At 47.0% G+C, this 23,045-nt stretch overlaps 2 protein-coding genes across 2 annotated transcripts in view; both read right to left on the reverse strand.

Annotated features, from left to right (window-relative positions):
• LOC138112188 (hydrocephalus-inducing protein homolog) overlaps nt 1-12,012 on the reverse strand; it is a 78,867-nt gene extending 66,855 nt beyond the window's left edge. Inside the window, exons 1-7 of the mRNA XM_069018887.1 lie at nt 11,938-12,012; nt 10,700-10,816; nt 8,557-8,685; nt 6,640-6,774; nt 4,998-5,197; nt 1,722-1,852; nt 232-433 (exon numbers count right to left, since the gene is read on the reverse strand). Coding sequence (XP_068874988.1) covers nt 232-433; nt 1,722-1,852; nt 4,998-5,197; nt 6,640-6,774; nt 8,557-8,685; nt 10,700-10,816; nt 11,938-12,012 — 989 coding nt within the window. The remainder of the gene's footprint in view (nt 1-231; nt 434-1,721; nt 1,853-4,997; nt 5,198-6,639; nt 6,775-8,556; nt 8,686-10,699; nt 10,817-11,937) is intronic.
• Nucleotides 12,013-16,576: 4,564 nt separating this feature from the next.
• LOC138112755 (uncharacterized) lies at nt 16,577-22,298 on the reverse strand. The gene is made up of 7 exons (XM_069020353.1): nt 22,283-22,298; nt 21,083-22,011; nt 19,863-20,006; nt 18,789-18,851; nt 18,223-18,240; nt 17,939-18,027; nt 16,577-17,638 (listed from the first exon to the last, which is right to left on the reverse strand). The coding sequence occupies exons 1-7, from the start codon at nt 22,296-22,298 to the stop codon at nt 17,599-17,601; spliced, it is 1,299 nt and encodes a 432-aa protein (XP_068876454.1). The 3' UTR covers nt 16,577-17,598.
• Between the last annotated feature and the right edge of the window lie 747 nt (nt 22,299-23,045).

Genomic DNA, 23,045 nt, shown 5'->3' on the forward strand with positions numbered 1-23,045 from the left:
AATCCAGTCATTGCGATCAACCTTTCCTCCCCAAAACGCCATCCTTGGCTGGAGTATAAATGGAACTGGAATGCAAAGTGCTGAGCTCCTGAAGCCCAGGGACACACACCCTAATTTCAGAGATGGTTTACCTGACCTAAACCATTCAAAAGCACCAACAAACCCCTAAGGCCATATGTTAGTTTTAGTCTTGGGCCACGTATTTCACTGAAATGCATCTTTCAAACCCACCTCATCTTCCTTTGATTCTCTTCTTCCTCATTAGGATAAGTCTTCCACTGGAAGTGGGCTGTGGTGTCACTCCTGTTTTCAATGAACATGGTTGTGTGGCACGACATGGTGATGTAAGTCTTCTCAAGCTCCACGGAGTATGTGCTCAACCCAATGTTGAGATCTATAGCTTCTCCATGAAGCTTTGTCTGGATAGTTTCACCTGGAACAAAGCAAAGAGGAGTCTTTGCTCAGCTCAGGTGCTGATGGAAGCACAAGGAACAGAGGAAACCACAGGTGACAGAAGAAAGTGTCACAGCTTTTAGCTGAATGAGCAGTTCTATGGATCAGTACATTTATCACATCCTGACAGCTCTGTGTGTACAGAGTGAGGATGTCCTGGGCACCTCCTTAAATGCCTTATTTCTGAGTGTGTTTGTAGAGATTTGGCCCCAAGGTGACAGTATTTATAGTGGGATTTGTCAGATGTGCTCAGGTGACCCATGCCGATCACTGGGAATTCTGCATCAAAGTCCTTCAGGTGACGCTGAGGAGCCCTGTTCAGTCCTGGCTTGACCAGGGTCTCCCCTGGGCATCCCGTGAGACTCCTGTCTCTCCTGATCCCTTGTTGCTGACAAGAAAATATGCCTGGGGGCATGTGGGCAGAAAAGGAAGGCCCAGAGGAACAAGTGAAGTGACAGCCCACAGCAGGAGGGGACACAAGTGAGGAAACACAACCCAGTGCTCTGCAATATGACAAACAACTACAAAATGAACACCATGAACACCACCATCATCTCTCTGTCCAAACGCACAGCCACATCAGTCTTGAAATATTTGATATTGTTCTCATCTCAAAAACCAAGCTGGAGCATTTCAAATTAAATAAAAAGGGACAAAGGAAAGATTAATAAGTAGAGAGCAGCTTCTATATGAAGACTGAATGGGATTCCTCAGTCTGGAAATCAAATGGGAGATAGATGGGAGAAGTTTGCAACAGCATGAGTGGCCTGGGGAATGGAGACGAGGAAAAAATTGTCTTGATTTGTCATCAAACAGGAACTCAAGGGCCTGAAAATGTTATGAGACAGAAATTACACACATGTGTAGAGGGCAACATAGAAAAAGCCTCTGTGACAAGACAATGGAGAAGCAGCACACAGGACAGAAGTGTGCAAGAAATACATTGCATTGGAGAGAGTCTGATGGAGACCTCAGACACAGCAGTGCCCAGGAATAAAATAAAACTTCACCCAGGTGGAGCCACACGGTAGTGGAGAATCAGGGTTTCTCCTTCCTCCACTCAGCAACTCCCAGCAAAACAGGATTCCAAAAATCCTAGCCCTGTTAGAGGGTATCCACTTTATCGACCCCCTAAACACCAGCTAGTTCTCACTTTTCATTGGGGTAAAGCTGGAACAGGGGAGGCACATCTGGAGAGGGAATTGAGGTGGCTGGGACAACGGGGAATGATGGTGGAGAACTGTCCCGTGCCCCGTGCAGTGCCCAGCGCTCACCTGTGCTGTAGCGCACTACCAGGGGTACGTCGTGGTCACCGGTCGTCAGCGGCTGATATTTCACTGTCACCTGCATGGTTTCGCCAATGCCCAGAGTTCCCCTGGCCGGAACCACGGAGAAAGGGCTGCAACACAAAGACAGGGATCAGGACTCGGGGGGGACATCTGGGGACTCTATTCCGTCTGCAGTCCAGGTCACTTCTGCTCACTTGGGCAAACAGGGAGCAAACAAACCACAGTCAACAGAAGACAGACAGAACACACAGGATCACAAACAGCTGCTGACTCTTGTGGGAGGAGATCCAGCCCTCACAAGATCCTGTGGGATAAAATGACCTCACCTCCCCCATGCTCTGCATCCAGCTATCTGCAATGAGACTCAAGGGTCTGACCGCCGGCAATCCCACCAGAGAATGGTTTGTGAAAGTACAGAGAGGGTTAAGAACTATCTGCATGCACAACTTGACACTGACTGCCTCAGGAATTTCTCTTTTCCTGCTGCCTATAAACCTCATCTCAAGAGATGCAAACGTTAGGGCACTACCTGCCCCATGAGATTACAGCCTAGGAATCAGACAGGGAGAAGGAGTTCTTCCTTGAATATTCCAAGGAATTATTACTGTTGAATTTGCAGTGTGGTTCTTTGCTTTCTTTTACCTTGAAAACATCCTGATTTAGCCTAAAAAGGGCACATTTTATCAGCCTTTCAATGAAAGCTGTTTTAAGAAAAGGAGCAATCAAAACTCTGAAAGAGTGCAAATGCACATTAGAGCACTACAGTGGCATGGAAACAAGACCCAAAAGGAGGATGCCATTTACAATCTGAAGGATCCAGTCCCAGCTAAATGAAGCACCGTTACCAGGAGCACATCAAGGAAACACAACAGAAGGTTTCTGTGTATTTACCAGCAATGCAGTCTGGGACTCTGGGTTGTCATCCAGGCTGGTAACTGTTTGCTTGGCCCCCCAGACAAACTCTGTGCAATGTGTTGGAAATAATTATGCAAATGTGTTGGTGCACTTTGATTTAACAGGAGCAATTAGGATTGGTCACCAGGTGAACAGCTCTTGCCTGATAGACACAAGACTCCGTGCTTTGATGGGACAGCTCAGGTGAAATGTGCTTCTGCCCAGCAGCTGCTGGGCTTTGTGCTCTTGCAGAGCCTCACTGAGGAAACAAAAGTTCCTGGCCTTGGTGCTTTGCTAGTGGTCAATCTGTCACCTTAAAAGTGTGTTCTGGGGAGTTTGGTGATGAACGCATCCCACACAAAAATAAAGAGAACATCCGGCAAGCTGAACTTTCCTCATGTCAGTAGTGACAGCTGATGAAGGCGCTTCAGGTTCTGCTCATTAAGGACCTACTGCTGCAATTATGGGCCTGGCCTGTTCCCATTACCAGTAGTGAGAGCATCACTACTGGCTGATGGAGAAGCCTTGGGCCAGAAATGTTTATGTGCTGGACCTGAGACTTTGGAGAGAGGGGAGGAAAGACAAGGCCCCACCAGCCCCAGAGCTGGATTACTGTACGTGTTTCTGCATCTGCCCCAGGGGTGCTGCCAGGACTGCTGCAGGTCTCTGCTGGGGCTAGGGGGGATCAGTGCCTGGTGTGGGCAAGGCACAGGATTTTTTCTTATTCTTTTGCCAGAAATTGCACCAGAACAGAGAAGCTGCAAGTTAAGGGAATCTCTGGCCACACTTCAGCGCTGCCTTCCATCCCATCCCTTTCCCACTGCTGTTCCATGTCTACATAGTCCTGCCCTCAGATAGCAGGATGGGAATAACACTCCTGGGGGTGACTTCGGGGGTTGCCTGAGAAAGAAGGCATCTTCTTATTTCCAAATTATCAGGAGAAGAGGATCCAGCCAAGCTCAGAACTCAGCTGTCAGGACTGAAAAACTGAGTGCAAATCAACCCCTGCATCTCCTACATCCCAACCCGGGCTGTACCCACCAGACTCCTCTGTTACTGCTGTAGCAGTCGTCTCTCACATATAGACTTGGCTCCCCAAGACCCAAGGACACAAGCTCTGCAGTTAAACTTAACTCCTCTGGATTTCAGCCAACATCACTAAGCTCTTCCCTGAGCCCACACATGCAAAGAGCTGTGAAGGAGACATCCCTGTCACTGTAATAACCAAATGAAAACCACTGCCAAGAGATGGGGCTGGCAGGCTACATTTTGGCCTTTTATCTGTTCATTGTGAGCTGTTCCTTAAGATAGTTCTCATCCTGTTAGATCTACCCTTTCCATGAATCACTACTGCACCTGACAGGCAGAAAAGGTAAGGTATGAAGGGAGTTCTAATAGCTTGTTTTCTTCCGCTTTTTAACTAGGTCCATTTGGATGTTTGTTTTCTTGTAGGGCATCCAAAGACAGGTCCAGATCTCCCAAGGGCACCTTGCAAGCCCCAGACACTGGTCTTGCTTTGAGCAGTGTGTTTGCTCAGATGATTTCCAGAGGTCCCTTCCAGCAAAAGTTATTCTATATTTTTATCTTCTAAATCAGCCCAATTGCTTTTCACATATTCTCTAAATGTGTCGTATTTCCTACACACCTGTGCATATACCTATGGGCACGTGCTATACTGACAGGCATTAGAGGAGCTCGACCTTTATGAAAGTTCCCAATGAAGAATTCATGATATTCTGGCAAACATTTAACACAAAACAAAATTAAAAAACAGAGCAGAAACACAGGAACTTCAGAGTATTTACAAAGAAATCTCAATGAAAGCAGGCCCGACCTTATTCAGAGATTTACATCATCTGTTTGAAATTTTCAACTGGCTTTCAAAGGTTCATCATGGAACAGAAGAGGTGACTGATGCCCTCAGCTGACAAGGGAAATCAGGTCAGCTTTAAGGAACAGGAGCCACACAGGCTGCCCACAACATAGCTCATGTTGGGCATCCAATGTGGGGACCGCTGGAATGCCACGTGCCTGTGTCCTCCCAGAGAATTTGGTTACCTGCTCCTGTCTATTTGGCTGACAGCGCTGAGTAACCATTTCAGAAGCTGCTTGTGCTCAGGAGGGTGCAAGCCAGCTACTGACATGTTCCAGCACCCTCCAGGAAACCTGGGACAGAGAAAGCTCAAAGGCTGCATCCTGCTAAGAACACTGGAAGCAAGAAGAGCAGATGCCACCCATCCTGCTCACTTCCAGCCAGGGCTGCAGGGCAGCAGCTCCGATGCTCTGCTTCCTTTTGTTACTCTTTCCCAACTCTGTTTTCACCCGAAGGTGTTTTGCATAAGAATAGATGAGCTGCCTCACCTCTTGGTGCTCATCTCGTAATGAGCTTCCAGGTTTCCAGTGTTTTGAACCAGCAGAGTCTTCTCACTGCTGCGTTTGACTATACAGACTGGGAAGTCCAGCTGGTCAGGGAAGTCCAGGATAGGTCGGCCACCAATGGCCCGAACTGGCACAACTATCCTTTCCTTCCCACTGGTGCAGGAGAGCTCATGGGAATAATCCTGCAGGAAAAGAAACTGGCTCAGCACAGGGCATTTAGTGCCATCTCCATGGCAGAAGAAAAACCATTTCCTATAACCCTTCAAGGGCATCAATTTACCTCTTCCACCCCCAAAATCAACACTAACTCCTACTAATATGTCCCATTTTAAAGGCACCAGTGCACTTTGGAAAACCTATCTCAGTGGCATTAAGCTCTTGTGTCACTTGGATCATACAGAGAACTGCCCTAGGCCACCATAATTTTTACTCTAAACTTTAATGATGTTAAATAATTCCTAAGTCTCTTCTAAGCAACGTGGAGCTAGGGGACACAGGACATTCCTCTTTAGGTTTCTCTATTCCTGCTGTTTGAGAATGGGGCAAAGTGTTAAACCAACTCTAAGCAGCAAAAGGAAGATGAGAAAACAGCTGCACCCAAAGAGATCCTGCACGTCTGGCCTGGTGTAGAAACATCAGTTGGCTCAGAGCTTCCCTCTAACTTTGCCTGTCCAGCCAAGTCAGGAGAAGAACAGTGCTGAGGTAGCAGGATGCTGTTGGAAAGAGCCTCTCTTTGTTTCCCTGCAAGGCTTCCTCCCTTCCATGCCATGTCCTGAACCCTTCTGTATGAACGAGCCCCAGATCACAGCATCAACCCTTCACATCACAGCACTGAGATCAGACTTGCCAGGGCCTCAGCACTGCTGTTCAGACCTCCAAGGGAAAGCACGTCTGGCACAGAACGGGTGCTAGTTGACAGAGCAACCACAGTGACAGGCATGAAGACAGAGCCACAGCAGTGTCACTGCCACAGGCTCTGGGGTCACAGGTCTGTCTGCCTGCAGGTTGTACCTGCCCTACACGGGCTCTTTCAGGCAGGTGTCTGAGTCACCTGCAGCTCACCAACCTCCTGCTGACTAAGGGCACCTAGAGATCAGTGTGCCTGTGCCAGGCTGGCTCCCTGCCACAGGCATGGCACACCCTCTGCCCTGGCCCTGCAGCTGTACCATGGTCAGTATCAAGCATCTGGGACAGCACAGCTGCAAGGCTGGAGAACAGAGGGTGTGAAAAAGCACTGTCTGTGCTCCAGTCCAGGGGGAGGCAGGGAAGCTGTTGCCAGTTGGGAAGGAGGAAAGCTCTCTGACCTCTTTGTTCCTCTGGTATTCTCCACAATAATTAAACCCCTTCCACTGTGCCTAGAGATGGCTGAACATGTATCAACACTCCTCTGTCATTTTCATAGCGTTCCCTGTGCATCTGCCCTTGGGAATGCTCAACAATGTGCAGGGAGAGGAAGCAGAGCCTGCCAGGCCTGCGTGCAGTGCCTGACAGCACGTGCCAAGGTGTGACTGGCTGCAGGCTGCCCACCCAGGGCCTGAAGCCAAGCTCACAGCGTGGAACGGGCTGTAGCCAGAGGGCAATGGAAGCAATGGCTTTGGAGATAATAACGCTCCTCCAGTCTCACCTTGTCCTCGTCAGGGGTGAAGTGGATGCGCACGGTGTGATGCGCGCCTGCCGGCACTCTGTGGTACGCATCATTGGAGCCCACCAGCCGGAAATGAGGTGAGTTCTCCATGGTGACCCTCACCGACCGAGGAGACTGCAGGAAAGACACGAAACGATGATTTTGCCACTTGTGGAAATGGACAAGAGGAGACCTGTCTGTGACCTGGTGACATCCTCCCCTGACCCCTTTTCCAAAGCACTTTCAGCTGTGGAGGTACAGGTAATTCACAAGGGTGAACTGAATTCCTTCTGTCTGGGTCCAGCATTTCAGCCAGGGGCAGTAGGGCAATGGCTGGTGGGAAGGAAGGGCTGAGCAGGTCAGCACCAGCAGGCTGGAGATGAACCAAGTCACCTGCATATTCAACAAGGCCAAAAATCCTGCTGGCTTCTGCCTGCACACAGCCATGCAGTCGTGTTCCAGAGGAGGAATGTGCTACTTGAAGGCAAAACAGCATATTATCCTGGGGGAAGGAAGAAATTCCCTCCTAGCAGATCGGGTTTGGGTGGGGCAGTTGCGGGGATATGCAGGCAGACCAGCAAGAGAGGAGACCAACCACTGGCCTTACTGAGAATAAAACCAAACCTGAAAAGCAAAAGAAGGAACACAGCAAGACAATCCCTGAAACAAAGAGATGCCAAAGAGAATTTCAATGGGCTGTAAAGCAGCAAGGAAAAATCATAAAACTATGAGAGCAATCAACTTGCCAAAAGTGACAGAAACACAGCCAGGCTGTGCCTATCAACTATGGGCTTCAAAGGCATTTTCTGCCTGGAGAAACATGACCAGCACTGACTGACAGCGTGGTTCCAGTATTAAAAGCCGATCTTGGCTCTCCAGGGGCTCTTGCTGCCTGTGCAGGCAAGCTGGGCTGCTGGGCATTGCTGCCTGCAGCCAGCAGTCCCTGCGGGCACCCTGCAGCCAGGTTCTGCCCTCTGGGGTACGCAGACACAGCAAATATGCATTTTCTAGCACACAGATATCAACCCCCCAGCACCAAAATGCGTCTCAAAAAGTCTAAACCAGATGATTTTGACTCCCTCCTGTCTCTTCCCACCAGCCCACTCTTGGCACAAGCCTCATTTGAGAAAATGTTTCCCTGACTGAAATTCAAATGGTCACATTTTTCCTCTTTACACTGGAACACAACTGCTGACATTTTTAAACTTTTTCCCTCTCAACTGTCTTGGGAAACTGCAAAACAATCACAATGTCTTCAAGTGAAGAAGTGAAAACCTCCAGGAGCACATGGCTTTGGATGTGCTGTGGTTCTCCAAAGGGAAAGCAGAGCATCATGTTGCTTTTGGAAAACCTGAGCAGAGCTGAATTAGGCTTAGCAGGAGCCTGAAGTGGCACCTAAAGGCCTCCCGCTGCTTCTGCTACATCAGTCTGATTCCAGGGCTGTTTCAGAACACATTTCCTGCAGTGCCAGTGCCATTAATGATAAGTGATTCCAGCAGAAAGTGGAGAAGACTCAGCCCCCGAGCTTTGACTGCGAGTTGCACAAAGGGAGCTAAGCAGGCTGAGAGAGGCAGAGATTCATACCAGGAACCAAGATGAACCAAGGAGACACAGGATGTGCTGTAGGCTCGAGGCAAAGCACGAGAGCAGGTAAGAACTGCACAGCCCGCAACTTTCCCATCAATCCAGGGCTTTCAAGAGAAGGGAGCTCCCTTGGGACAGATACTATCAATGCATGGCCAAAATCAGGGGAGAATTCCCAGCACAGGAAGATTTCCACCATCTTGCAGTACACAGGTGCCGAGACATTTTCCTCTGGATGTGCTGCAGCAGGTAACTTGCTCTGCTGTACACTATGGGAATTACACCACCCTCCTCTTCCAGCACAGTGTTAAATCTCCACGTCCCAGCACTTACCGTGTCCATATTCACGAGAGACAGTGTCATTTCAGAGACCTGATGAACGAGGAAGTTCTGAAATACAATCTCTTGTGGGGAAACCTGAAACAAGTTCTGTTTCGAGGTAACTGGCTTTAACAGGAGACGCTAGAGAGAGAGAGGGAGAGGTTGAGCTGCTGGGAGGAAGGTTCATAAAGAAGAATCTTACACTAATCCCCAGTGAAGTACAGACTCTGGGTGAGTACATCTGCCCAGGCCACACTGGGGAAACAGTGGCTCTTCCACCTCTGCTCTGAGCTGATTGAGAGCTGCTGGGCCACACTGAGCAGGTTCAAGCCAGGCTGGTTTTTTTGGCACGTTTCTTAGGTTTCCTTCTCCAAAATGCCAGGCAGCATTTACCTTAAGCACAGCCCTGTGCTCACGTGGTCACAGAGCTCTGGGGCAATGACTGAGCACTCATGGAGTAAGTAAAACCCACAAATTTACATCAGACTCCATGGGAAACAATGTTGGGATTCCTTTACTCTGAGACAGGGAAACTGAGGCCCACACAACTGCAAATACCGTTTCTGATCGAGAACTTAGACATCAGTAAGAAGGGAACAGTACCAGAGGAGGTGTGAGGGATGAGGTAATATTTTGCTGAAGCCAAAAGGTTATTAAGTGAAAGAATGAGGGTTGTTGGTTTTGTTCTTTATGTGTTGCTATTCATGGTTTGGGTTTGTTCTAGTTAATTTGCTGGGTGTTGCTGTGAGCTGGAAGAGGGGCAGGGTTGAAGACCTGACCAAAAGGAAGTATGATGAGAGGGGAGGGACAGAAAAGTAGGCAGTCGGGAGAGAATGTCAGTTCCCGAGTACCCATCCAACGGGAAAGGGGACAGGGACAGTCCCCATCTGGGAAAGGGTATGAAAAGATTGCCATTTTGTTGGAGGGTGTGTGTGTTCGTCTCTTGGGGGAGGGAGACACACCCAGCTCAGCTCAATCGTTACTAAGAAACAGTTTTCTTTTGCTTCAACAGCTTTGTCCCCTTTAGTATAGCGCTTCTAACAGAGGTAAGGGGAAATATAAAGTAACACAGCAGTTAGGAAAAAGGCAAATTACGTGAATGCTGAATGAGGATAAGATTCAGTTATTTTCTCAGCAATTTGGGTGAGACTAGAGTTGGTATCTCCTTTTACCATGAGCTTTAAATGGGTGCTTTCTAGTAATCTATTATTGCTCTCTTATTTAATACCATTGCAGAGGCACGTCTGGAATGACACAACGACAGCAAATGCTTCTGGAGCAGAGACACTGCTTTGAGAAAACTCTTCCCTGCTTTGTCTGCCTTCTCCAGCCACACTGCTGTCACTCCAGAGACACAAGCAGGTCTCCTGTGTCTTCACAGGAGACACGGTCTGCTGAAGGGAGTGGCTGCAGCACACTGCCCCTTAGCTGTGGCCTTCTCTCAGGTGTTCCCAACCCCTCTCTCCAGGGCAATCCTTAACCAGTCTGTTACATGTCTCTTGATGCCCATTTCCTGCTCAACAGCCCACCTCGGTCACCTACCAGTTTGGACTGTGCTTTATACTGAGCCAGTCCTGCAAGAAAAGCAGCTTTAAACACACCTCTAAGTAGGCACAGATCCAGATAAAGCACACCCATTCCCCTCTGCCCAGGGTGAGTCCCCTGTACATGTGGCAGCCTGCGAAATCTAACACTCCGTCAGGGTCCCAACACATTGTTCCAACCCAAAGCAATAATGCAATTAGTTTCGTTAAATCAGAAGTAATTACTGCAGGCCCTCGGCCTTCAAAGGCCCATGCTGCCACTGTGTAGGGAATCCTATGACCCCAAGCATTTGATGGTGACCACACCAAAGCAAGAGGCGGCTATTTCAGCAGGAGAATGGAAAACGGCAATTTTGTGCCTTTGTGTCCCCAGCCTCCCCCCAACTGATTAAGCAATGGCAGCTACACTTCAGCAGACCCCAGCAGCTTCAGCAGAGGTTATTTGTGTTGGCTTAGTGCAGGTCAGGACTTCAACTCCATCATTACCAGCAGTTTGCAATGAAGACAGAACCTGGACCCTGAGGTATTTTGCTGGAAGCAAGTCTGTCACAAGCACACACCCTCTACAAACCTCGCATCAAACAGCAAGGAAAAGAGCAGGAAAAGGCTACCTTTCGACCAGTCTCACTCTTGTCTAGAAATGGGCCAATTGTGGGCAGACTACACTCCCCAGTGCTGGCCTCCTTCTTGATGAGAGACTTCTCCCTCTGGAACAGAGAGGGAAGCAGCTGAAAGGCAAAAAAAAAACAAAAAACAAAGGATTCTCAGAGATGCCCTTGTTCAGAAAGGCTCCTCTTGCACAAGTGGCACTGGTGAGTAATTTTTGATCACAGCCTCCAGGTCAGTTCTGGAAGCCCTGGAAGTTACCTGCTGAAATACTTAACATCAGTAAATTAATAAATACAGAGTGGAATGCACATACTCCAACCACATGGCTCCATCCCATTAGCTTCTCTGTGATTTGATGTGACATGCTTGAGGATTTCTGCTCTTTGGGCATTTGTTTCCTCTTTAGTGTCACTGCATTGGGCTGGTGACCTTTGCAGAGAGTGGGGAGGAGTTATCAGAACTCCCCAAACTCCATCCCTGCACAACACTCCCAAGCCACAGCGTGGAGATGTCACTGCTGGCTGAGTCCGAGGGAGGCAGGAAAGCAGCACTGTGCCAAGCCTGAAGCACAGCAACTGGTCCAAGTTGCAGTGCTCCCTTTTTAATGAGCACTCGCTTTCTCTGCCTGGCCTCGCAGAGCCCTCCACAGAAGAAAACACAGAGATGTCCTTGACAGAGCCCCAGCACCAGGGCATCTCCAGTCAAGTGAGCTCCAGACAGCAAAGGGGCCTTTGTGGACGGGAAGGAGGAATTGCCCTGACTCCACTGCTGGGCTGGATCTGTGCCCCACACAGGACACGAGAGAGAACAGCTGCTTTGGGACCTGTTCTAGCCGGGCCCAGCCGTGTCTCTTGAAGCTCCAGGCAGAGTTGGAGCTCCCCCCCCGCCCCATGCCAGGTGCCCAAGGGCAGGTTGGTGAGAGCAGCACAGGTGAGTGTCCAACCTGACAGAAGGAATTACTGTGGCAAAGGGGAGGCAAAGAAGCACACCCTCACAGCTTCGGCTTTCCATTGGTTTAACTCGGCTCCGGTGGCACAGCCAGGCAGGACGCTGGACTGTCCCTGAAGCAACACACGGTGTTCCCTCCTGCACCACGACAGCCCCCACCAACAGGAGCACAGCACAAAGAGGCGGGGAGGGGGCCTGCAGCTTCACGGCACTGCTGCACAACACGAGGGGCAGGGAGAGGAGGGACACGAGGGCGGTTTCCAGCCTTAACACAGCCCCAGTGGGTACTTACACTTTGAGTCTTCATTTTTACCCTGGACAAAAGACGTCCAGGTGCTGATGTCTTTTTCGGGAATTCAGAAGCCATTTTGGACAATGTCGTGAATATCAGCGACTGTGCCTCAAAAAGCTGGAAGGAGCAACAATGGAAGACTGAAAATCCAGAACCCAATTCATGGCAGACTCAAGGGCTACTAAAAGTTTTGTATTATTTTAAAGTAGCTAAGTGCTTGTTTGGCATAAGTAGCTAGTATTGTTAGGCCTCTAGTTGGACTTTGTTTGAACTCTAGGGCTATGTTGTGCAATTCAAAGATGGATCATACTGAAACCTGGAGCTAAAAATCTGAACATTAATAATAGTTAGAACAGACAAAGCTGTAGCTTAAATATTATGTAAAAATAGCTAGAGTGGACAGCCCATAGATTGTGGTATATGAACTGTAACAACCTCCTTTTCTTTAGGCTAAACAACCCCAGCTCCCTCAGCTGCTCCTCACAGGACTTGTGAGAGACTGGAATGTTATGGTCAATTGACACCGTTGGGGCTGCCCGAGGCAGCACAGCGTCCAGCTGCAGATGCCCTTGGCTTCTTGTACTGCCGGCAGGGGTTGGCAGCTGCCTGCAGGGAAAGCTGTCAGCTGCAGTAAACAGGGAAAGCTGTCAGCTGCAGCCTGCAGGGAAAGCTGGCTCCTTCACAAGGAGCGAGCCCCAAACAAAGGTGGTGGAAAAGCATCGGCAGAGGCAAAGGATGAGAGAGGGGTCTCTGTGTAGGTTCCAGCAGGTTTATTGCCGGTGGAAAATCCAGGGACAAAGACCAGGAAAAAGGGGAAAGCACAGCATTTTATACGGGGGTGGAACAAAGGGAAAAGCAACCAATGGGGATCAGCTGAGGAGGAGGACTGGATAACAGGGGAATAACCAATGGGGATAACTTAGGGGGGAAATTACATGAGTAGACCAATGCGGCATCAAAGAAGGGAGAACTTTCCAGAACTAATACATAAGCAACTAGTGGAAATCCATAAACGTGAACTTATACATAAAATTGGGTGGAGAGCTCCTGAACCAATAAACTTAAAACATGTAAACTAAGAACCACTAGGAAGTTGGGAACTTGCCGTAACCACGGGGTGAGAATCAGACCTCTTGTGTTCTTGAGGCCTGTCCACCAGTCCTCTCTCTGAATGCTCTGCTGCAGTGGCGACTGCCACCTGCACTGCAACAGTTAATGGCTTACATACTGCTAGAAGGACTTGTTGCCCACTGTGGCAGAACTGTGTAAAGAAGCTGCGACCACCGAAGCCCACCCCTCCCTGAAAATGCCTCCTGACTGGAACTTTGGACTGTGAGTTAAGCCGCCTAAGAGGACTTGAGACAAGATAAAGGTGACACTATTGTCCTATTAGCTCAGGTCTGGGGAGAAGTAAACAAGGCTGAGGGAGAAAAGTGTCTCCACAAGAAAGCCAAACCCAGCAGCTGTCCTGAAAATAAGCTCTGTCTGGGTTCAGGGTGGGGAAGCCATAGCCACAGACTCATCTGCTGAGGCCAGGTTTGCACACAAACCTCCCATCAACAGAGGGGGAAGGAGGAAATTTCGGGTGTGTGGCGTGACCTCTGGTAAGAGGCAGTGGACACCCATCCTCCCTCACACAAACTGGCTCAGCTGTAAAACCCCCCAGCCCCGGAAGGCCACATCCATGGGACATTCCCATGAGGGGCAGCAGAGGGGGTGTCATAACCCACCAAAGACCTCCAAGGTGCTCCCACACTCATTCCTGAAGCCTTGCACCAGACAACTGCATGGGATGCAAAGTAACACAACAGATCCCAGAGTGTTGCAAGAGACAGTGTCAAACTTGCCCTGCCCCGAGGAGGTACCTGGCCATTCCCACCTGGCCCAAACCTGCATTAATCCATTGGACTCTATGTTTTGCAGGACCTCACCACAGTGAAGACCAGAAGAGTATTAATGGGACACCACTGGGATCCATGGAATGGTGATATTTTCTACTTAATCTGTCTCTATCACCCCCTCTCCCCCTTCTCTATTTCCTTCTCTGTCTCTCTTCCTCACATTTACTGTTACATAAAATCCATACTATTGACTTTGGCATATGGTCTCGTTTGCACCTTAATTCAGAGGTATCTCCCTAATAATTTTAATAACTAGATCATAACAACCCACTGAAACTTGAACAGAACTCATTCACCTTTAAGCAGTTTTACGTAATCACTATAGGAAAAAAATGCATCAACTGGTATCTCTAGGAAATGTTGTATTGCTTCAGTGAAAAAAAAGCACAATCAGTAGACCACAGTAGTAGCTCATCCACTCAGCTGTACATGCCACTGAACTGCTGCCCCAGAAGACTGACATTATCACATCCTGTATTTCTCTTTGGCGCTCTTTCAGAGCACAGATGTGACAAAACCAAAAAGTACAACCTTAGTCAATCTTTACCTTCAAACGAAATTCAAGACTCGCTCTCAGAGACCAGGTCTCTGTGAACATTCACCGCTCTCAGAGACCAATTCTCTGTGAACATTCACTTGGCGAATCGCCCAGTGTAGCCGCCTGCAAGCGCTAGCTCAGGCTGCGAGCAGCCTGTCAGGAGCGCGTTCGCCGGGCGACTGAGGCGACACCAGCGCAACAATCGCTAAGGCCGCGTTCGCCGTTTCCAGGCAACTCACGGCATTCGATTGTCGGGGGGGCCGGGAGGGGCCGGGGCGGATCGGGGGGGCCGGGCTGGGCCGGGCCGGGGGCAGACCGGGGGCCGGGCCGGGCCGGGCCGGGAGCCGGGCGGGGGCCGCTCCGCGGGCGGTGGCGCTGGGCGGGCCTCGGTCACCCCCTCGGTCTCGCCGCGGTCCCGCCTCGGTTCCCGCTCGGTCCCCGCCTCGGTTCCCGCTCGGTCCCCGCCTGTTCCAGCCTTGGTACACCCTCGGTCCCCGGGCGGAGCGGGAGGAATCTGCTCCGGGGCCCGGAGCGTGACGGGCACGGCGGCAGCGCTCGACATCGCTGGACCCTCGCACCCAGCTCCGTGCTGCTCCTTCACAACGGGAAAAACCCAAGGTCGCTACAGTTTGTGCTCAGCGCATAGTACAAGTGGGACTCAGCGAGGTGCAGGTCCTGGGCAGTAACATTCAGCTTCTCGTTCTTCTTAGGGACACACGAGTAGCAGAAGTAATTTCCTGAGGTAATGGTTTATCACCTGGTCAGCAGCCAGCAATTAGTGCTCCCGAAGACTGACATTATCGCATCCTGTATTTTTCTTTGGCATTCTCTTTCAGAGCACAGATGTGCTAAAAAAAGCCAGGCATAATATTGATCAACCTCTATCTTCAAATGAAATGCAAAACTGGTATTCAGTCGTAGTCCCAGCATTGTAAGAAAAACACACCAGAACCATAATTGTTGCAAGTTCCATACTTGCAGTAAAATTGAGATTTTAATATCCTTTCCAAGTTTATCTGTAATATATAGGTTTATATATTCTAAAGCACTCAGGTTTGTTAAATTGCTGCATACTCTTTCATGCTTCTGAGCAAGAGCACAGATTGTTTGTATCTTCAACAGAACTGGTTTGTCTCAATAAAAAGACTTGCAAGTGAAAAACTTTCGGAGTTAACCAGAATTAAGAAAGTACTTTTGAAAACAAATGAAGGAAAAAGAGATCAGCCCTATTAGTTTATGATGTTTCAAGTCTACTACTCTGTGGAGCCTAAGGAAGCTGTAATGGAATAAGGGAAGAGAGATCTTATGGACCGTGTTATCCGGTGTATGGAACACCTTCACACAGAGTTCCATGCACGACTGCTCTAAAGACTTGGTGATAAAGAGCAACATAGGATTGAACTAAGACAGACAAACATCCAATTTAAGTCAAACTACAAAATATTTTATTTTCAGATGGGGCTGCAGATTGTATGCTGCTCACCATCCTGGGGGTTCAGGATGTCCTGCACTATGGCTGAGCCATGAGGCTTGTGGAGTAGATCTGTAAAAACTAAGGCACAAACATTTCTTATACACCTACATTGCCTTTCCAGCTTGGCACCTTAAAAATGGTTTTGTTCTTTTAATGGAAGTTTCTAGTTGGAATGGAAGGGTTTTTAAGTGCTGAGAAGCTCTGAGTAGAAGCAAATGTTCTTGCTGGGTACCTGCGGTAGGTAGGTACCTGATACCTGGTAGTGGAGGAATGTACATGTGCTTACATTTAGGTCTCTGAAGTATTCATTATAGTCAAGAGCATATCCAATCACAAGTTTATCTGGAATTTCAAAGCCTGTATCTGTAAGAAAATACTGTTCTTTTTATACTTCAGTGGCCTAAGTAGCTTTTAAGTGCACACTTTGTATTCAACACATGCTTGAGCTAAGAGTAATAGGCATCATCTCTCTTTCAGGGTGCTTCCTTAAGAATCTGAGCTGTAAATTGATGACAGAGGTAAGAATCTAAACCATTCCATCAGTCAATAATACAGTTAAGGTGTTAAGAGAATGATTTTTATGAACAAAATAATTGTTTAAAACCTAGTTATGAGGTAGTCCTGGGAGACGAGACAGGGAGTGAGATTTTACTTGAGTAAAAGTAGATGCAGGGTGAATCGTAGGACTTTTCAGTTTGGAAACAAAGCAAGTTTAATAATGCAGAGTCAAAACAAATGCCCTCTCAGGTCAAAGCAAAATAATACACAGTTAAGGTTTGGCTCTGTTTCTGCTATCTAAATAGTTTAATTTGTGTATCAAAGCTAAGCCTGCACTCAGGCCCAGCAGGGGAAAAAAAGAAGGTGCTTATGAGATCTCAGGATGGCATGCATAGCTGGTCATTAGTTCACAAGTTTTTATGTATTTTCTCCCCATTTCTCTTGGCCTTCATGAAACTTATGTGCCGGTTGTCAGATGTGCTGCGTGAAATTCTAAGACTGTATTTTGGAAAATACAGAAAAAAACAATACTAGGAAAGCACAATACTCACAGTCTGATCTGTAACCTGGACTCTGACATGTCCTTTTAACAAGCAGGCTGTAAGGCAGAGCAGAGAAGGTTGGTTTTTAAAATATGTCTTGCTCTAAGCTGTAGACTTCCCTTCTGCCATGCCTTCCCATAAGCTTCTAAAATCATGCACTTGAATTAAAACAGTGAGATTATTGCACAGAAAGAAGTAGTGTTCAGCCTTGTAAGGGAGGGAGAAGCAAAGGCTCTGATCTAGGTTCATTCTGAATGTCCAAGTGTCTCTATTTTCTATTCAGTTCCCTCCAGTCCTGTGTCTCAGATCACTGCCCTTCCACGTAGCAATGCCTCAGGACACTAGAGTAGCACAGAAGGGGAACCACATTCAAGTGGCTGGTAATGATTTTAGTGGGGAGGGATGGAGAAAAGGACAATTTCTTCTACAAAATCATGTCTACTCTTGGTTTTCCTGTGCATTTCCGAAGAAACTGAGAACCTGGACAGTCACTAGAAGGACTGTCTGAATAACTGGTGCATAAAGCAACTGTTTTATAAAGCGTTGTGATTACTTGACAGACACAGGGATATGCCACAAAATTTCCTTTTAGACATCTGCTAAAAGCAGATCTAGAATGCTCCTTGAAGTCATCTTCCAAGTACTGACAGACTCTTAGATTCTGGAAACTTCTGCGGTTGAGGATATTAAGAAATATGCTGAGTGTTGTCATTCCAGTATTGAGGCAACTGAGGTGGCGTTAGAAAACCTATGGAAAGAGATTAACTTCCTTCAAACATAAGCAAGTAAGAAACAGGGAATCTATCCAATTTTATGGACTACACAGAAAGAGCCACAAAACCTTTTTTTATTAATTTGAACAATGAAGGTGGTAGTGTGTGGGTAAATTTCCCAGTTTAATAACCAGTTTTTCAGCAGCTGGATAAAGATTGCTTCCTGCATTTGCTTCCTCCCTCCCAAACCTCAAGCCAAACAAGCACCCACCAGCATACACTGACTAGTCAACCAATTGATGTGAATACATTAGTCAGTGGCTATATCCCTGTACCTTACAACTTTTACCATCCTTTTTTTTGTTTTCTTGTCTTTTATTTTTGAAAGCAGTGCATTCATTGTTCTACCAGTCTCAATAATGTCCTGAAAGAGATAAAAAACCAAATTATCCTTCAAGTCTGAAAGGAAAACCAGACTATCACTGGATTAAATTAGAGCATGCAAACTTAGCAGCCCAGTAACATAATTAATTATTGTTTTATGTGTAATATGTATTAACTTGAAAAGCAGGGAGAAAAAAGTCCATGTCATTCCCCCTCTCCTTCAATTGTTACTTACCTCTACTACTAACACATTCTGGAAGAGATTGCATAGGGAAAGAAAAGAAAGGAAAGAAAAGAAAATATTTACATGGCAATATTCAGCAAATTATACAGCCAGGAAAAGCACACTAAAAGCTTCCGATCCAAGGAAGTTGCATTGATCTTTGAAGGAGCTTGTCACTTGAACTACTGACTTGACTTTGGTGCTTTCTGAAGAATCTTTCTTGAAGTATTTATGAAATCTTAAAATATGGTGATAAAGGCACCTATGTCAGGTCTGTATATTACTCTGTATATGGCATTGGTATTCTAGAACCGTACTGAATGAGTCCGTTTAGTACGGTTCCTTTCTGGGGGTTCTGGGATAAAATGGGGAATAGGCTCTTTAGAAGCACTTGTTACTGATGGCTTTAAGTTTCCACTGAGATCAGTGGAAATTACTCACTGCTTCAAAGCCCAGTATCTTAAAACAGTGTTAAGTGGTTAAGTAAGTATGCAGTATCAAAATCTTAATAAAGATGGATTTCCTGGAACATAAACAAGAGCAGTTGCCCTCTAAAAGCTGGAGATGCTAATTCATACCTTCCCATTTAGTGTAGACAGTTCCTCTCCAACAAAACGGATTTTTTCTGTAGGTGAATCATTCTAGAAGGAGAAGGAGGAGATAGAAGTCACATAAACCATGCCCAAAACTGTTATCCTGTATGTGTATGAAAGGTGTGCTGCTCTTGCTTTTTGCAAGAGGAAGGACTCTGAGACCTGCCCCTGGCTTTGTCACATTGAGTGTTGTGCTGTATGTTTATTCCAGTGAATGTGTAATACCCACCCTTTGGGGCAAATAAGTAAATCAGTTCCTTTTCCATAATTTGAACAGGATGTATGCATAAACTCGATTTTTGTGGAGTTTTCATGCAAACTACCAGTATTTAAAATGCTAGTCTATGGAGAGAGTCCAAACAAATGCCTTTACCTAAAATCCTTTCACATATGTACCCTAACTGTTCCCTCATAGAACAGGGCTCGAGGTTAATGGTTTGCCACTGGCTTTTAATTTCTTGTGCCCACATTGTATGTTCAGAGGGGTATAATACAGTTCAATTCATGGTCTTGTTCTTCTGTATCTTCCCAATCTGGTAATATTTTGGACAGTTTCCAATGGTTATCACCCAGGGCCAGCAAGGAGGATTGCAACGGTTGCTGCAATTTAATTAAGTCACTCCTTACTGCGGTCAATTTGTTCATCGTATGCTTTTGTTGCACACCCCTCTATTTTAAGTCTAAACTTAATTGCTCAAGCATTTGTCACAGCATTCAGGGCCAAATCGGATAAGCTTCATGGGCGGATGGTAAGCCTCATGAAACCCATCCTGCACAAATGCATATTTACATCTTCAAACATCCCTTCCTTCCCACAGGCTTGCGTTTGTGACTTGGAGCATTTTGTTCAGAGCCTTCCGAAAGTGAGGATCATATGCCTTCCCCTGGCATCAGTATATTTCAGTCGCGCTAGACTGGCGTGGTACTGCTTTAACTCTTGTTACGTTGTAAGAATAATTAGTAAAGTCCCAACTTTCCACATAATGTCCATCATAACTGAATTCATCCATCGCCTTTTTGGGTCAGCTTCAGCTTCAGTTTGTTGTCACCTGGCGTTACCTCCCAAACTCCCTCAGGGGCTTTCTTCACCCAGGAGTGATGAATCCAGGCCTTCTGCTCTTTGATCTTGATTGCAGTGAAGGTGGTGAGGAGTACCTGGAACGGTCCTTCCCACTGCAGTTCCAAAGTCTTCTCTGCAAAAGACTTAACATGCACATAATCCCCAGGTTGTACTGGCCCATCTAATTCTCTGCTTTGGGCCCCAGCCACATATTTTTCAATTTCTCTGAGTTGTTTATTTGAGGCCACCATATGTCTGTGCAGGGTTTCTTCTCCCACCTGAATGGGTGAAGTTCCCTCCTGAACCGCATATGGCCTCCCATATAAAATTTCAAATGGACTTAACTTTTCCTTTGTTCTGGGTTTTGTTTGAATTTGCACTAATGCCAATGGGAGAGCCTGGGGCCAAGGCAAATTTGCTTCGTGTCGCAATCTTATAATTTGTTGCTTAATCAAATGGTTCATCTTTTCTACCTGGCCACTGGACCGAGGGTTATATGGGGTATGTAACTCCCAATCTATTCCCAGGTGGTGACTGATTTGTTGCACAATTCTTGAAATAAAAAGTGGTCCTCTAGCTGAAGACCTAGTGGCTGGAACTCCAAAGCGGGGTCTTATTTCTTGCAACAATGCTTTGGTCACCTCTCATGCTCTAGCCATCCTAGTGGGAAAAGCCTCTGGCCATCCGGAAAAGGTACCTGTTAATACCAATAGGTATCAATACCCCCCTTTTCTGGGTAATTCTGTAAATCAATTTGCCACTGTTGCCCAGGTCCGCAGCCTTTCCCAATTTGTCCAACTTTAGGTTTTGGAATATTCTTAGGATTAGTTTGGAGGCAAAGACCACACTGGCGAGTTACTTGAATCACTGCACCTTGCAATCTCCTAGCCATAATCCTATCTTTCAAACAATTGTGCAAAGCATCCATTCCCCAATGTGTTTTCTCATGTTCTTTCTGCACCAGTGACCACAACAAATAAGAAGGTACTATGAGCTTGTTATCCTTAGTTACAGCCCATCCCTCCTGATTATAACGTGCATTTTCCTTTTTTAAAATAAGTTTCTTATCTTTCCTGTTGTATTCTGGCCTACCTTCAAGGCAAATCTTTCCATCTGGTATTAGTGTTGCCTCTACCTTTTCATTGGGTACTTCACCTTTGGCTGCGTCTTTTGCCTCTCTGACCACCAGCGTATTTCCCTCTTCCAATTCAGAACTCACTTTTTGGTGTGCTTTGATGTGCAGGATAGCTTCCTTCTCAGGTAACTGAACCATGTCCAATAACTTCAGTATTTCTGGTGCATGCTTGATACTCTTCCCTTGTGAGTTTAACAGTCCTCTCTCCTTCCAAATGGCTCCATGTGCATGAACCACCCCAAATGCATACCTTGAATCTGTATAAATATTAATCTTCTTTTTTTTTGCCAATTCTAAGGCTCGGGTTAGAGCAATTATTTCAGCCTTTGGTGCAGAGGTGTTTGTTGGCAATGGTCCAGCCTCTATTACCTCTCGGCTGGTGGTAACGGCATATCCAGCATGTCTTTTTCCACTGATAACATAACTGCTTCCATCAGTGAACCAGGTCTCAGCACCCTTGAGAGGGATGTCCTTCAGATCTGGGCGATTGGAGTAAGTGGCCTTGATTGTCTCCAGGCAGTCATGGATCACCGGTTCTCCCAGATTCCCACTGAGGAATGAAGCTGGGTTCACAATGTTAGTCACCACAATTTCAACATCTTGTTCTACCAGTATGGCCTGGTACTTCAGGAATCGCTGAGGGGAGAGCCAATGGCCCTCTTTGGCCTCCAGGCCTGCAGATAGTGTATGAGACACTAGCACAGTCATTTTCTGGCCCAAGGTGAATTTGCATGCCTCTTGGATGTTTATTGCCACTGCTGCAACGGCTCTGAGGCACCCTGGCCATCCCTTGGCAGCTGCATCCAGCTGTTTGGAAAGGTAGGCTACTGCCTGCCGATAGGGGCCCAAGTCTTGTGCCAGTATTCCCAAGGCAATCCCTTGCTTTTCATGAGAAAACAACAAGAATGGTTTACTCACGTCTGGAAGTCCCAGGGCTGGAGCTGACATGAGGGCCTTCTTCAGTTGGTCGAAAGCCTGTGTTGCTTCGTTTGTCCACGGCAGGCTCTTGTTTCCTTGCGCAATCAATGCATATAAAGGTTTAGCAAGCGACCCATAATCATTAATCCACAGTCTGCACCACCCTGTCATACCTAGAAAAGTTCTCAGCTCTTTTGCTGTCTGGGGTTTCGGGATCTGGCATATTGCTTCTTTGCACTCTCATCCAAAGGTTCTCTGTCCAGCACTTATTTCATAGCCCAGGTAAATAACTGTTTGCTTTACCATCTGGGCCTTCTTTTGGGACACCCCATACCCTTGCAAGCCCAAAAAGTTGAAGAGGCTTACCATCCAGTTCATACATGCCTCTTGGGTCTGGGTACCAAAAGGTCGTCCACATGCTGAAGCAGCTGTCCTTCTCCCGTCGGGGGTTCCCAGGATTCTAGATCCTTTGCAAGCTGTTCTCCAAATATAGTAGGAGAGTTCTTGTACCCTTGGGGTAATACACACCACGTGAGTTGAGTTTTGTGTCCACTCTTGGGGTTCTCCCACTCAAATGCAAAAATTTTCTGGCTGGCTTCGTGGAGGGGGAGGCAAAAGAAAGCATCCTTCAAATCTAAAATGGTAAACCAGGTTAGTTCAGGTGTTAAATGAGTTAATGAGGTGTAAGGTTAGCGACCACTGGGTATAAATCTTCAGTTACTTTACTGACTGCCCTCAAATCTTGTACTAACCTATATGACCCATCAGGTTTCTTCACAGGTAAAATAGGAGTATTAAAATCAGATTGACACTCCCTTAACAATCCAATTTGCAAAAAGTTCTCAGTAATTGGCCTGATCCCTTCTCTGTCTTCCCTTTTCAAGGGATATTGCTTGGCCCTTACGGGCCGTTTCCCTTCTTTAAACTTGATTTGAATTGGCAGGGCATTCTTTGCCCTCTCTGGGGTACCAGAGGCCCACACTCCAGGGAATACTTGATTCATTATCTTCTTAATAATTTCCTCAGCAACTCTATATATTGTTGGTCTTTTACTTCCAAACTGATTTCCCCATTTTTAAATATTATTTTTGCCTCCAGCTGCACTAGCAGATCTCTGCCCAAAAGTGCA

This window comes from Aphelocoma coerulescens, chromosome 6, assembly GCF_041296385.1.
Source record: "Aphelocoma coerulescens isolate FSJ_1873_10779 chromosome 6, UR_Acoe_1.0, whole genome shotgun sequence".
Classification (NCBI taxonomy): Eukaryota; Metazoa; Chordata; class Aves; order Passeriformes; family Corvidae; genus Aphelocoma; species Aphelocoma coerulescens.